The sequence below is a fragment of the Falco rusticolus genome, chromosome Z (assembly GCF_015220075.1).
Source record: "Falco rusticolus isolate bFalRus1 chromosome Z, bFalRus1.pri, whole genome shotgun sequence".
NCBI classification, from domain to species: Eukaryota; Metazoa; Chordata; class Aves; order Falconiformes; family Falconidae; genus Falco; species Falco rusticolus.
Window position 1 is genome coordinate 48,970,316 of NC_051210.1, and position 15,464 is coordinate 48,985,779.

Sequence of the window (15,464 nt, forward strand, 5' to 3'; positions counted from 1 at the left end):
CACTGAGAGTGAACAGTAACAAATTTTCTCAGCTTAAAAGTAAAGCATTATTTATTTTCTAGTCCATAAGGTCAATAAAACAACCCTTAAAACCCAGGGCCATGCATTCTTTGCTGCCTGCATACCACCAGCAGGGAAAGACAAGATATATGTTGGCATGAGCATATATCACTGTGCTCTAATTTGTGCCCAGTGCTGTGGACAAAGGATGATTTAGCCAGCAGACTCTTTACAATTAGGGATGCACACTACGTTTATGCAGTTTTACTTCAGCTGATCTGTAACAGAAGTTTGATTGAGGTTGGTTGACTGAGGCTGTTGAAAACAGCTGAAACTTAAAATAAAGATACTGATCATTTAGCAGAAGTTTCAAAAGGACAAAGGATTATCTGAATTGATACAGAAAGATAAATCTGTTGCGGAGAAAGGTATCCTCACTTTGTCTTGTAATGTATACATTATATGTAACAATATATAACAACCTGCTCCTGGGGATTTTTTAATGCTTATGTAAAGTAACGGAATTGCAGTATTCGTTTGGAAGTGCTGAAAATCATTCTGTTAGCTGTTTAGACAGTACTGCAAACTATCCAGAAACAGCCTGTTGGGCAGCCTACCTAACAAAACAAGCGCTGCTCCTAATTGCAAAGAAATTTTAGGACTTTGAACTGGATGAGGCTTACAGACTGTGTGCTCTGAGAAAATAAACACTGACAGACACAGTAGTACCCAAAAACATTAGATCTACACTAATGACATCAGAAAACAGCAATGAATCATATATGATTAACAAGCTGCCTTCACACAGTATGTGAACATTGTCTGCTCTTGGTAACTATGTCTAACTTTTAGGAAGAGTCCTCTAGAACCATGCGAACTAAAGAAATCTTCCTGTATGTTAAGTTTCCTTGAAGAAGGACATATGTGTGGGAAGCTGATAAGCTTTTACAAACATTATTTTCCTCATTTCAAGGGAGTACAATCTGTTTTGTTTTAATAAAAACAAAAATTCTAACCCCAAAATTCTAAAATTCTATTTAAAAGATTTTGTATCAATTCTGAGATAGCATTTGCAGTTACAGAAAAAGAGATGGAAGAGGTAAAATCAGTTAAGCCTTGTATCAAGTTTGATCTGATAATAAAGCTGGAAAAAAAAGAATATTTAATAAGTTGCAAATGATGGGGGTCTCACTACCTGGCTCAGGAAGATCTTCACATAGATGAGAACATAACAAGATGTTCTTTTTCAATAGCAATCATTAACATCATCTCTCAGAGAGTGCTTTGTGAATACATGCAGGAATGGTAAGGAATCCAAATTGTAAGTCTCACTGACTACCAGTATTTTATAAACACTTGATTTCAGTTAAATCACATTTAACAGCTTCACTGAGCTGCCTTCCTGAGCTTGGTCCTCACTCAATCATACTCAGAAGTATATGCATCTCCAAAACATATAAACTTTAGCCTGCAATTACCTAATGAAATGGCCCTTGTTTTCATAAACATACAATTACCAGATTGCAAAAGGTAACAGTGTTGCATTCTATTCATAGGTTCTCTGCCTCTGTAAAACAAAAAAAACAATTCAACAAACTTACAAAAAGTGCTTACCTATCTTCCAGCTTAGAAGTCACTCGCTGTAGGATCTGCGTGGCCTGCTTGTGGTACTCCAGCTGGGCTTGTACAAGAGCAGAAAGCTGGCTCACTTGTTCAATCTGAGGATTGACATTAAAGCATCAGATCTTAGACGAGTGCTAACAGCTCAGCAATAGCGAGTAAAGACCACTGTCACACTGACACTGCAAAGGCATTTTTACTTATCTCTCTAAACACCTGATTCATCTTTGTAGTATGCAAACAGTTACGTACCAGTCTTTACTCACTACCATGACTGGTTGTGACTTGAACTGGAATAGTAAATGAAGCCCTTCTCTGCTGATCATCTCCATGGCTGATTTACTCAAACAGCAACCTACAGACCTACCTTGGTCAGCATACGCTACGAAAATAAAAGGACCGTAATGAGACTGCCATGAAAGCATTATATATGTTCCCCACCCTGCCTTTGAGGGGCACAAAACCATATGGACTAAGGTCATGCTTCTGTTGTATTCTGGCCTGTGAAGCAGACAACAATGGGATGATACTATGACGTTTGGGGTTTAGAATATCTGTAGTGAAGGCAGATAGCATTCCACTTCATGAGGGAAAAAACATCCAAAACTCTTGTGTTGGCAATGCAATTGCCAGCAGTTTCCATGGTAGACACAGAGTAGTGTAGTGCCAGTCAGTATTATCTGGCCACACAGGGCTGGATGTTACTGCAAGGATTAAAACTACAAATTTGTTACACTTCTTTCATTTCAGCACAGCTGTATTTAGTTTTTAAATGCAAATATTTTCAGGTTTGTTATGGCCCCTCTTACAGCAATCTGGTAACAAACTGAAGAATTAATTAGAATTAGATGTGTATTTAAACTTTGAATATATCCAATCATTTACTTCAACAGAAATATTTAAACCGAGTTTCCTTTGACTACATATTCTGTAAGACAGACTTCAGCTGAAATGTTTTTTTCCTCCAAAAGAGAAATTTTTCTTCTCACTTGATTTTACAGTTTCAACATTAATTATAAATAGATTAAAAAAACTAAGATGCTCAGTCCTAAGCCAGTCCGTAAGCACAAAATATGCTGCAGAGTCAGATTTAAGCAGTGACAGTAATTGGCCTTTTTAGTCACTATTGCATCTGCTTACAGCACAGACCATGGGGCTGTGAGTTCATCATCTCTGATCTTCACCAATCATCTCAGCAGCCCACACACTTGAGCAAAAGCCTTGGCTCAAACCCTAAAACCACAGCTAAGTAAAAGTCATGACTTACATGTAACTAATTTTAAGAAATAATATATTTTTGTTTTCTAAGTAATACTATGCAGTTAGGAAGCACAATGATGCTACCGAGGATTTATGTTCTTTAGCTCAGTTACCTATAAAATACTTATAAAATTAGTCCTACACTAATGTGTAGGTGGTACATTACTGTGGTTTCTGAGCCTCTCACTGAGTCCAATGAGAAAGCAAGTGCTTCCCCATTGTACAGCGACAGGAATCTGTAGCATCATGGATTTAATACAGATTTCAAGTTCTACACTGCTTCAGACTGCCTTCACTGCTGAACTTGTATCCTTCTCTTTTTAAGATTCAGCTCAAAGATCAGCAAGGGATATCTCACATCCATCTCCAGAAGGTTGAACATGCTTGATTCAGCAATTTCTTTTGATTCATCAAATTTCTCCAGCGCTTGGCGAAGTTCTTCATCAGGCAGCTTGCCCTGTCTTTTCTTTTTGTAATCAAAATCCAGGCGTCGACCCTCCATTTTCTTTAGGTGGTGCTAGAAAACAAAAACACAAACACAAGCACAGAAAAAAGGATGTTCCCCAGCCCTCCTTATACCACATTGTAACCAGTTAGTCCATGTACATTTGCAAGCCTGTGTTGTTTGCTGTGTAACAACCCTTCCCCAGAGGGGAGTAATACAGAACAATGAAGTGGTTTTACATATCACTTAAGAAATGATGGTGTGCTGCTGTGTAAATGACAGACTTTCAATACTCAAAAAAGGCCGCACAGAATGGATAATTGCAATTGCCATCTGTACAAAAGATCACCAAGTTTCCAGCTTTTTAATTCTGGTGCAGAATTACCTGAACGCTATGGGTTTTCCCTAGATGCTTAAAAGAAAACTCTATTAAAAGGACAAGTTGGTAAATTTTTGCCTGTTTAACAGTTCTCATAAACAAAGCAACAAAGAAAATATTATCATTTCCATCAGACCGCTGAAGGATCTTTTATGTTATCTTTTATTAAAGGTTTACTAGTTTGTTAACTGACATAACATTCATGTCAATGTGTTTAGCAGTTGCCATATCAAGATGGCCAAAAGTTAATGCTGTCAGCATGATCATGGTTAGTTTAGATGTTTACTTTCCCTCAGAAGAATCAATTCGTCACCTATTATGATATTTATAACCTTGCCAACTTTTTAAATTATATCAAACTGCCTAAGACATCTTTTTTCCACATATATTTAACAATATGAAAGCCTTACTGAGCTCAGAAAAATAGCTGCTTATACAGATAAGGATTTGCTGAATTGGGAGGCAATTTAACTTCCACAATTATAAAACTACATTGTGTCCACAGAAGTATGTGTGCAAACAGATTTTTCTCGGTAAATGCTGGCTGGTTCTTGGATTACTAATTATGTAATTCGTGCAAGCAAAGAGTGTTCGTGTTCAAAGTTCCTGGGAATGTTTTTGAAACAGTCTTCATGCAGATAAGAGAGTAGTGCCAGTCTACAGGCAACTACCAAAATGCCCTCATGTGTCATACACCTGAAAACTGAATGTAAACATCTGTTCATCTGTTTAGTGAAATGAGCTTCCAAATGGTAGGATTAGAGTACTGGGTTCATGCCTGCATAAGCTTGGTGATGCTTAAAAAAAATTAGGATTTTGATCTTTCCCTTTTTAAACCATCAACACAAGAGACAGAACTGAAAAGTAAAACTCAAACCAAAAAAGACTAAAATTAGATCATCTGCAAATCTGAAAGCTCATTTTAAACTACACAACTAACATAAATTCTGAACATATACGCAACTTGCTCATTTGGCATTACTAAAAAGCTACGTTGAGGGCAATACCTGTATTTCCCTCAGATCTTTGTCATGGAGATTCTGAAGTGGGTCAATGAAGTTTTGTTTCACTTCCATGTCTAAAGAGTCCTTGACTTCAGAAAGCTCCTTCATAGCTTCTCCCACATCTGCAAGTGCTGGCCCTGAAAGAAAAGACGTCCAGTTTATCTGAAAATAACTTCATTCCAAATCACTGTAGAATGGAATTGAGTCATGGAAATTTCAGTTAACATTTCAAGTCTCAAGTTCAGGAAAGAAACAGAGCACGACGCACTGTGTGAAAGGGCAACATGGATTTCACACTTCAGCAGCCCCCAGAGTTTATGCCTTGTAACACAGCTGAACTTGAGGATCCATGCTGCATCAAGGCAGCCTCCTCCACACCCCTCATTACCTGTTCATTCGCCACTCTGGTGAAACAAACATGCTAAAAAAGAATTACCCGTATTTGCTGCAGTGTTGCTGTCACCAGACACCAGACCATGTACAAAAACAGCTCTGATGCAAGTATAGGTATCCCTGTTTGTATCAGTGAAACTGGTGATAGTATCAAATGTAAAAATTCTTAATGATTTCACAGAACTTTTTTTAGATTAAAAAATTTTTTGATGAAATGATCATCTTCATATACCTACTCAAATTCATAAAAGTCAGGAATAATTAGATGCCTTCCGAGATCTCCAATATTAACTTGAGGGCCACAAAAGCCACCACTCTGGTTTACCTCCTCTGCATAAAAACAAAAGCACGAAGCTCAAAAATACCCTCCTGGTTTGAGATGTATGTTCATGGAAAAAAATGCATTTTCAAAGAGTATACAGGGTCTGAAAACCTAAAAATGTGAGAAATCAGGAGCAGTCTCCCAAGCAGCGGATGCCAGCAATGCACTGCAAAACCAGAGAGCCTGCCAGACCCGGATGAAGAGTGACAAACACTTACAACAGCTGCTATTAGTTAACAATGTGAAAATAATTGCCATATGTATTTTTCTGCGTGCTACTGCAATCATTAAGGAATGTACAGCAATTTGCAAAAACAAAATTCTCTTAGTTCTTCATTTTCCTTTTAAAAATGTGTTTGAAATTTAGCAAATGAGAGGCAACCAATTATAAAACCAATTCAGTAGTCTGCAGCACAAATTGACTCACATCTGCCAAACTAACCAGTAAATTATATAAAACAAACAAGAAAGTACCTTTTCCATTACCGATATCTTTGTGCCAGAAACAACATTTTATAAAGATTCAAATATGAAGTAGAATTTTCAGTCCTATTTGACGACCCTGTGTGTTGCCATACAAAAATGGCCACTGAGAGGCCTACATAAATAGGACAGAAAGACAAAGGATCCTGTCGTGAATGTCATCTCTTTTAAGTAGACCTCTACTGTTGAAGAACATGATGTTAAGTCTCAGTTTAACATTTCTGACGGAGGTAGCTGTAAACCCATTTGGGGCTTGGAGGGAGGAATGGTTGACACATAAGACAGGAGTACTCACTAGTGCCTGAAAATGTGGAATTTGGTCAGAAAAAAAGGTCAAAGTCTATTAAAAAAACATTAGCCTTTGTTCCTTGCCTGTAATGAAGACAGTTAACATTTATTATAAGGATTCTGAGGACAAAAGGGTTTTATTGTACACACACATAGACTATAATATGATTTCTGAACACGAACATGTTTCATCCCAACACATGCCCAGTAACATAATCTATGACAGGCAGCCTAAAGTCTATGTGGATATGGGTCCAAATGGAAAGAATTCGACTGCAAATCTGCAAATGATACTCGACAGGCCTAGACCAACTTTAAAGGGGAAGTCTGATGAAGCAGAATGCTGATACTTCATGCAGAAGTTCTTCCTTTATAAGAGCGCAACACTTTAATAATAAAAGTTATATTAAATTTTACTGCCATTTTTATTGCATTGTAATGGAAAGGGAAGTAATGAGGTTACCAAAGTTGCATTCTTCTCCAAGTTCTCGGCCAAATTTCAGCATCGCATCTGCCAGCAAGGCTTCAGCCTGAGGGTAACCTGGTCCCTTTTCCTGCCCTCGAATTTTTGACATGGTGTTGATCATGCTGAGTTTAGCCCTGGAAGCTGAAGCAGGCAAGTAATAGAAGTTACAAACATGCAACAGTTTGACTAGACAAGACAGGAATGAACTCCTTAAATTTATCTGAGCTACCTGCAATGTATTTGAAGGACATTATCTAAGTTTAGGACTAAGCCCTGGTTATCATCAATTATTTTTAGAGCAAAGGAATGAAATGTTGGTCACTGACTTTTTTTTCCTGCTGGTAGGCTAGAGAGGGGGCTCTGACCTTAACTTTAAGACAAAGCTTCCCTTGAAACGACTTGGACAGAAGAAAGCCCAGGAACACTCCCAAGATAGCACATTTGACATGCTACAACTCACGTGGATAATAAATCTTTAAGCTATCCCCAAATTCTTAACCTTAAAATACTCAGGTACCAGAAGGATAGGAGATGAGCCAGCCTTCCTCTCAAGGAAAAGTCCAGACTAGGTACACTCAAGATTAAACTCTGGTGCCCCACATTTTTTAAATGTTTGTAAATTTTTATGTTGTACAATATTAAATAAAACCTATGTCCCCAAACATCATGTCCAACAAACTTTGAAACACTTTTTGCTTTTTACAGGGATTTGGGGAAACTCCTGCTTCAATATGGTTTTCAACTGTACTTCAGCTTGTATTTTATTTCAGATACACAACTGAGATCGGAAGAAGGCATACAATTATCATAATTAATGAAAACAAAGACAGCAAAGACAGAAGAACTGATTTGTTTGATGACGTGTTTTAGGGAATTTTTGCAAGTACAGAATGTGACTGGCCTGCAGAGAGTGAATTAATTAACGGCACTTGACTTCAAATTTTTCCAACTAAATCCCACTGCCAGCAAAGCTGACTCAGTGGGTGTTTCTATGTATGTTATTGTGTGTGCTACAGGAAGGCAACTATGCATGCCTCTATCTTGCTCCTTGCAAAGGCTTGACTTTGTAAGTTGCTCTTATGAGTTAATATTTCTGTTTATAAAATATTAGTAGCTCACACTGTTGTCTGCTGATTCCATTGCTCAGAACTTAACCTTGCACACATTTCTGCAACAAAACAAAAACATTAGCAGACTAGAGCCAACAACTGTTTTGCTCTTAATTTGTTGAAAGTGCATATCATGAGATGTTTTTTGTTGAATGTTTTGCTTTGTGACACGAAAATGTATGCACAGACATAGCCACAGAGACAGATACAGAAAAATCAGGCAAGTGTTGCAGTACTTACTTTGCCTGACAAGTAGCTATGAAAGGATAACATATTTTTAACATATAGTACTTTTGTTTTCATAAGCCTACTCACTACCCTTGAATGCTGCCAGACCATGCTTTTCAGCATTTGAATTTCTTGATGCCTTCAGTTTCTACCCAGTACAAAACTACTGTCAGCAGACTGGCTGACTGTTCAGTATAAGAAACTTCATTTTAATGAAGTGTCTGGCCTTTAAAAATGGCATTGAAATGATAGTGGCAATGGGAAAATACAGAAGCATAAAAAAACCGTAAGGCCCAAACAAAATCAGTCAGGGGAATGGAGGCAACAAGCTGAATTAAAGCAGGAACAAATGGGGGCGTATGTTCAGAAATAAAAGAAAAAAATGTAAGTGGGAATATAAAAAAACTGAAAAGGCTATATTCTGGACAGGTAGGTAAGAGTAGAAAGCAAAAGATACAGGAAAGAATGAAAGAAATGAAAGGACAATAAGGTAAGGGGGAAGAAATAAATCATGAAGAGAGAAAGGTAAGCATGAAAATTTCATGCTTCAATGATTCGTCTAATCATTTAATAATGATTACATTAGAATCCTGATTTAGTAGGAAATATTAGAACACATCCACCAATGGTCTCATTCCACTTTTCTTCTTTTAAAGTTGGCTCCAGCAGCTTCCATGGGAACAGAGGTAAGTTTGTGCTCAGTCAATCTAAAATCCCATCTCGAGCTCTTGAGCCCTTTCATTTCCGTTGCTTTACTGTGCTAGTGCCACACGCTTTCTTCTCTATATTTCACCCTGAGTGAGGACAGGCAGAGATGTATACATGGAAGTGACCTGAATGCTTGATTCTTCTCCCATTTGTACTCTCTCTCTCTCACTTTCATGGTGTCGCTAATTATTTGCCTTAATATAAAGTGTTAACAGAGCCATGGCAAACCCTAAGAATACTGCCAAAAGAGTTCAGAAGAAACTTCAGCAGTGGGTTCAATTGCTCATACCTTGTACTTTCAATATTGTTGATCCCGCATCTTCTTTTTTCTTGAAATTATGGTCATGTACACCTGCAGTGAAAGTCTTTGAGCCTTCACCATGCTCAGCTTCAGTTATTTTCAGCTGTCCTTCAGGTTTTTATATTATAATTGGGAAGTCTACAAAGCTATCTTTCTCATTCACACTAACCTCAGATCAACATCTTTCAATAAATTCACTTTGTCTTTAATATTCTTTTCCTTTCTCTTTCCATCCCTTCCCTTCCCCCTTTCCTTTTTCTTCCAGCACTGATTAACTGTTCAGTGAAGTTAGACAATGCTGCATACTTCATTTATTGATCCTTCAAAACACCATGAAGCCAGCTGATCTCTAGCACTGCAGTACCATGTTATCCAAGCATATTGATGTTTTCTGGGCACATCTTACTTATATAAGTAACAGAATGTGTGCTCCATCCCAAAGCCTCTTCTCCCTGCCAAATCCAGGCAAACTTTTAAAGAAACTCTTCTGTTAAATATTGCTGTTAAAGATTTTTGTTTAATTAAATTTCCCTCTTCCGCTGTAATTTTTCTATTTTTTATGAAAATGAGAAAGCAAACAGGAGATACTTGAAATCAGCATTTTTGATGCCCCAGAAAAATAGTAATACAGTTGCAGGGACAACTTTAAGAAGGAAATCTTCCATGTAATTCTTCTCACTATAGGGAGCCTTTTTGCAACTGGCATAAACAACCTAAGATCAGGTGAGAACTGAAAAGAGTCAGTCCTCTTTTCCTCCAACTGATACCACTGCCCAGCCATGGAATTAATAACATGATCTCATTTGATATGCAAGAAAGTAAATCTTCCTCTTGCCTATTACAATTTTAATTTTCTGATATCACTTGCACATGCCACAAGCAGATGAAGGGATGTGTAGCTAGAACATGGAAACTGCTCTTTCCTGCGCACTACAAAGCAACATCAGCTTGAGTTGCCTGAAATCACACTGTTGGCTACCTCCAGAAATTTTGCTCTCTGCCATTGCTGTGAGCCTCTTTCTTGATTCACAGCAATCATAATCAGTCAGATGTGTCAGGAAGGAAGCCAGAGAAGCACTAAACAGCCAAAGCTTACTATTCAGTCTATGTGATGTTGCACAACAGCAGCTTGACAGTAGTTAACAATTTTATCACTAGCCCCATAACGTTTATCAATCCTATTGTTTTTCCTGCAGAGTGCTTGTTGACAATGGGCAATGAAGCTGTAGACTCAAGTCATAAATAGTATTTCATCTGTTGACATAGAAACTGTTCTAGCTGCTCCTGAATTTGTAAATATTATTCCTACTTTTTTCAATCCACTGGCAGCATCATCAAATTACCCTCTTTTCCTCTGCAATCTAACATAAAAATATCACCAGTTAAGCTATACCTGCAACAGCCCTTCATCCTACCACACTGGAGTTCACACTGGTTCAAATTTGTTTCCAGCTTATAGGAAACAAATTCCTAACACTGAATGACTGAATTTGGTCTGTACTCCCACGAAACTTGAAGACATTTATGACAGGCAGAAGGCCTCATCTTCATGCTAATTTTGCACAAGCCTAACTCCACTGACACCATCAGTGAAGCTGGCATTGACTTATGCTAGTATGAAAACTCTTATGTTCCTAGATCACTAAGGAAATCTTGAAGTTCTTCAATTGAAAGGTTTACTTGATTATAACAGCTCCAGATCACCCCCTACTTGTGAGGCTCCTTTGGCAAGAGAGGAGCATGTAGCTCTCCATCAGCCCAATCACAAAACTTTTCTTTCATCTCCCCATGAAAACCAAACATTTATTTCTATTTTAAAGGCTCAATTTAGTCATCTCTGATTATGTCTGGTCATCTGCCCTTTTTCTCCAGTTCAGCATGACCATCCTTTTTTGCACCGTCTAAGGAGGATGGTAGATCACTAGAGGACCAGGTGAAAGGTGTTATTATGTCTCCTCCTGTACCCTGGAGGAAGTTGCTTCAGAAATTTGTCTTTCTTCTTGTGGTCTGCGAGGACTGCCTGGTGCTTGTCCCTCACACAGGGTGAATGACTGGGACTGCAGAACAAAGGGATGCCTCATGCAGACATCCTCACTGTGCCTGTCCTGATCCCCACCCATGGGCTGATTGCCTGGCCTTGGCCTGTCCCCATACTCAGGACTCGGGTGTGGTGGTTGACCTTGGCTGGACACCAGATGCCCACCAAAGCCACCCTATTACTCCCCTCTCCAGCTAGACAAGGGAGAGAAAATGTAACGAAAAGCTCATGGATTGAGATGAAGACAGGGAGATCACTCAGCAATTATCATCATGGGCCAAACACACTCAGCTTGAGGAAAGTAGTTTAATTTATTGCCATTCAAATCCCAGTAGGATAATGAGAAATAACACCAAAGCTTCAAAACAGCTTTCCCCCACCCCTCTCTTCTTCCAAGGCTCAAGTCCACTCCTGATTTCTCTGCCTCCTCTTCCCCTGCAGCACAGGAAGAATGGGGGTCGTGGTCCGTTTGTCATCTCTGTCACTCCTTCCTCCTCAAGAGGAGGGCTCCTCACACTCTGCTCCAGCGTGGAGTCCCTCCCATGGGAGACAGTCCTTCATGAAATTCTCCAACAGGAGTTGTTCCCATGGGCTGCAATTTTTCACAAACTCTCCAGCGTGGGTCCTTTCCATGGGGTGCAGTCCTTCAGGAACAGACTGCTCCAGCGTGGGTCCCCTGAGGGCATCACAGTTCCTGGCAGGAAACCTGCTCCAGACAGGGCTCTTCCCTCTGTGGGTCCACAGGTGTTCCCATGGGTTCCAGGCTCCTTTGGGCATCCATGTGCTTCAGCGTGGGGTCCTCCGTGGGCCACATGGGACAGCCTGCCTCATTGCTGTCTTTCACCATAGGCTGCAGGGGAACCTCTGCTCCAGCACCTGGAGCACCTCCTCCTGCTCCTTCTCCATTGACCTGGGTGTCTGCAGACTTGTTGCTGTCACATATTCTCACTCCTCTCTTCTGCTGCAATTTGTTGCTCAAGGGTTTTTTTCCCCTTCCTAAATATGTTATCACGGAGGTGCCGCCACCTTCGCTGATGGGCTCAGCCTTGGCCAGCGGCAGGTCCATCTTGGAGTCAGCTGGCTCATCTTCTCACAGAAGGCACCCCTGTAGCCCTCCCACTACCAAGCCCTTGCCACGCAAACCCATTACTACATCAGGGAGGTGCCTGACGCCCAGGGCTGCTGCTGCCCCTGTGCCCCAGGCCACCCTGCACCTGGCTGGAGCAGTGGGATGGGCCCTGGCTGCCAGCCTGTGCCCTGCCATCCCTGGGGAGTCTACAACCACCTCCATCGCCCAGGGAGCCCTCCATGCACACAGCGCGGGCATTCAGATGCCTGCAGGTAAATACATCTGGTTTCCAGGCATATGCTGCCCCCTTAATTAAAGCAACACACAAAAGGAAAACAACCCTTCCAAAGACAGTCTCTGTACCCCTGACAGCACAACACAGAAGCCTGTACTCTCCCTGTCTTCCACCTCACAGTAAATTCACCAATTTTGTGTTCATCTTAACTGCACCAGTGAGGATGAGATCTGTCAGATTACATACTGGTGAGAAAGAGTATTTTCAAAAAGTGCTACAAATACTGTGTGAGACTGTGAAATTACATTACCTGGATTGGGCTGAAGGTACTCTATTGTCTTTGCCATTATTTCCACAACTGCCCTGCTGGTAACATCCACTTTCTAAAGGACAGAGAGTTAAACAGAAAGAAATGAAAAAAAGATGTTAGACAAAAGGAAGATGTTCTCCTTCTTTCTTTTTCTTCTAATAAATTCTTTTAACTCTTGTAATAATTTTATTTTTGTATCCCTGAGAACAGCCATGGTACCAGAATGGTAATAATATCTGGAAAACTACCAAAGCATGAGTCCACTATTTCCGTTTATAGCACATCCATTCTTAAGTGAGGCCATTAGCACAGAGTACATAAGGATGTGTTAGGAATTCCGTTACAACTCACTGTACCATGCTGATACTTCACATCACACTGTGAAGCGTCCACAAGAGGGAGAACTTTTTGATAGAATGATCACTGAAAATTATTTGAAGAATTAGCCACCCTTGATACCCTAATAACTGGCAAAATGAGGGGAAAGCTGATGTCAATCAAAACCAACTACCAATGATAAAATGGGCTGTCTATCTCTTTCCGAGTGAGGTCTGGTAAAAATGGGGTAAGGAAGGCTTGGTACCACTCAGTTTTCAGTTTCAAGAAACCTATCAGCATGGATGCACTGACCATTTATTTCCCCTGGCTGACTCCATGGAAAATTATTTTGTATTTAGGAATTTAAAATACTTAGAACCGAATAGCATTACTTTCTTCTACTGTAATAGGAATTCTTGCTTTTTTAAGAAGTATGCTGCATTAGCTTCCTAAGCTGCATATAGCAAAGTATGCAACTACTCTCCCTCCCAGAATCAGGCCTCAAAGAAAAAAGGCAGATTTGGGGATCCCTGTAAATTGTCCTGTACTCTGCATTTATGAAGACACATTGCATTTCTCTGCAGGGTAACTTGAGTGAACTCCTTTACCATAATGGCAAGTTCCTATTTTAAAAAAAGAACACCTGAGACAGGTTGGTTGCAGCATGCTGTGACTTACGTTTTCCTGTTTCCTGTTGCCACTGCCATCTGCCAGGTCCTGCTCTATGCTTTACACAAAGAAGCAGAAGGAGGTCTGCCAGCCCTGGGTGACTGTAGCTGAACTGTCTGGTAAGGAGCCCAGAAATGGCTAGAAGGCTGCGGAGGAGAGTGGGGGCAAGGGAACAGAAGGCTGGGCATAGGCAGGAGTATGTTCACTGCCTGCAGAAAAGCTGGCAGGGGATACAGGGCCAGGTGGGGAACTGGGAGGCAGTCAATGAGTTTACTCCATTCTCTTCTCAACTCTCAGTGCTCTTATCTCCTGGGCTGCCAACGCATGCCACCCACAAGCACTACCTGGGACTCACCCCTGGCTGTTGCAATGTCCTATTTTCCACTCTAAACCTTGCATCAGTTTTCTGAATCTTCGTTAACATGTTCCAGTTCTGACAGCAGTGCCTACACTTGTGGCACATTCAAAGCAAAGCTGGGCAGAAGGAGAGAAACCAGCTCTGCTGTACTTTCACTGTAAAATGTAAAAAAAATACGCCCTTCTCCTTTATTTTCCATTAAAGGTTTTTTTCGCCGTCTCACTATACAAATGTACAGATAAATAGGCTCTGTTTATCTTGATCAGAGTTCTATGTCAGATACATCCCCTACAAATCACCTAGCAGTAGTTTGTGTTACAAGATTTGATAGTACCTTTCAAAATCAAAGCCAGAAAAAATCCTGCCCCTACTGATCCTTCCAACTGAAATATTACCACCACGCACAGCTGGCTCTTTTTTATCGCCTGCACTCCACAAAAACGCTCAGTGCTACCACTGCCAGCCTCACGAAGCAGACTGTTGGGGGATAAGCCCCATCTACCCACGGCACTCGGCCAGTGGAGGCTGCCTAACAGGATTTCTGAACCTGAGAATGAGTATCCCAGTGCCACTGTCAGCCCCATTTGGCAGCTAGCTCTTGCTCCTCTTGACTGATGGTCAAACAGCTGAGAACTACAGGCACCCTTTGCTATTGGAATTGCCATCTTGTAGATGGACTCTCTGTTTTCAGAGATCTCCTACAATGGTTTAACTGAGACTAATCTGTAGCTTACCTGAACCTCAGTCTCTGAATGAAATATTATAGAGTGCAATATATTACCTATGTCTTGGTTAGAAAGAAATAAGAAATGGAACGCTCGGTCCTGCTGAATAAATTTAAGTCTTTCAAAATTATTTGAGTCATCCAGGGACAAAAACTTTGAAATTCCTGTCCTAGAAAGAAAAATGAATGGCAATAATTAATATACACATCTGTATTTAGACTTACCCTTTCCATTTCTTTGAAGTCATCATCTAGCTTGGTTCCTTCTGCACCTCCTACTTTTTCACTCACTTTCTGCAGTTAAAAAAAGAACAACAAACACATTCAGCAATAACTGAAAAATCTAGCCACTTTTCCTGAGGAGATGGGTTTTTTTTTTTCCTGTATGTTGGTACAACAGTCAGACGTATTATTCGTTTTGAAAAATTTCAAACACATTTTAACTTAAGTTAAACAATCAGAAAATAGTATGTTACTGCTTAAGTCTCACAAACCCAATCTTCTGCTGGTGTTAGAAGTACATCCTGTTATGTCTTTGCAAAACCACACCTCTATTCCTCAGTTGAATGAATGTCTGTATCTCAGAACTTATCAAGCAATTAATCAACAAGGACAGTTCTGTATTCAGCAGACAGAAATATCCATGGTTGTGTGTATTGATGAAAAAGGAGGTGACTAGATAGAATGAACTGGGGAAGGAGTCAAGGCACTAAAATATTTCTGAATATTTTATGTGG

The 15,464-nt window shown here is 40.1% G+C and overlaps 1 protein-coding gene across 2 annotated transcripts in view; it reads right to left on the reverse strand.

Moving 5' to 3' along the window:
• Window positions 1-15,464, reverse strand: part of SH3GL2 (SH3 domain containing GRB2 like 2, endophilin A1) — a 101,892-nt gene that overhangs the window by 6,085 nt on the left and 80,343 nt on the right. For both annotated transcript variants that reach the window (XM_037373590.1, XM_037373589.1), the window contains exons 2-7: window positions 14,953-15,021; window positions 12,659-12,731; window positions 6,658-6,801; window positions 4,712-4,845; window positions 3,239-3,397; window positions 1,615-1,718 (exon numbers count right to left, since the gene is read on the reverse strand). In XM_037373590.1, coding sequence (XP_037229487.1) covers window positions 1,615-1,718; window positions 3,239-3,397; window positions 4,712-4,845; window positions 6,658-6,801; window positions 12,659-12,731; window positions 14,953-15,021 — 683 coding nt within the window. The remainder of the gene's footprint in view (window positions 1-1,614; window positions 1,719-3,238; window positions 3,398-4,711; window positions 4,846-6,657; window positions 6,802-12,658; window positions 12,732-14,952; window positions 15,022-15,464) is intronic.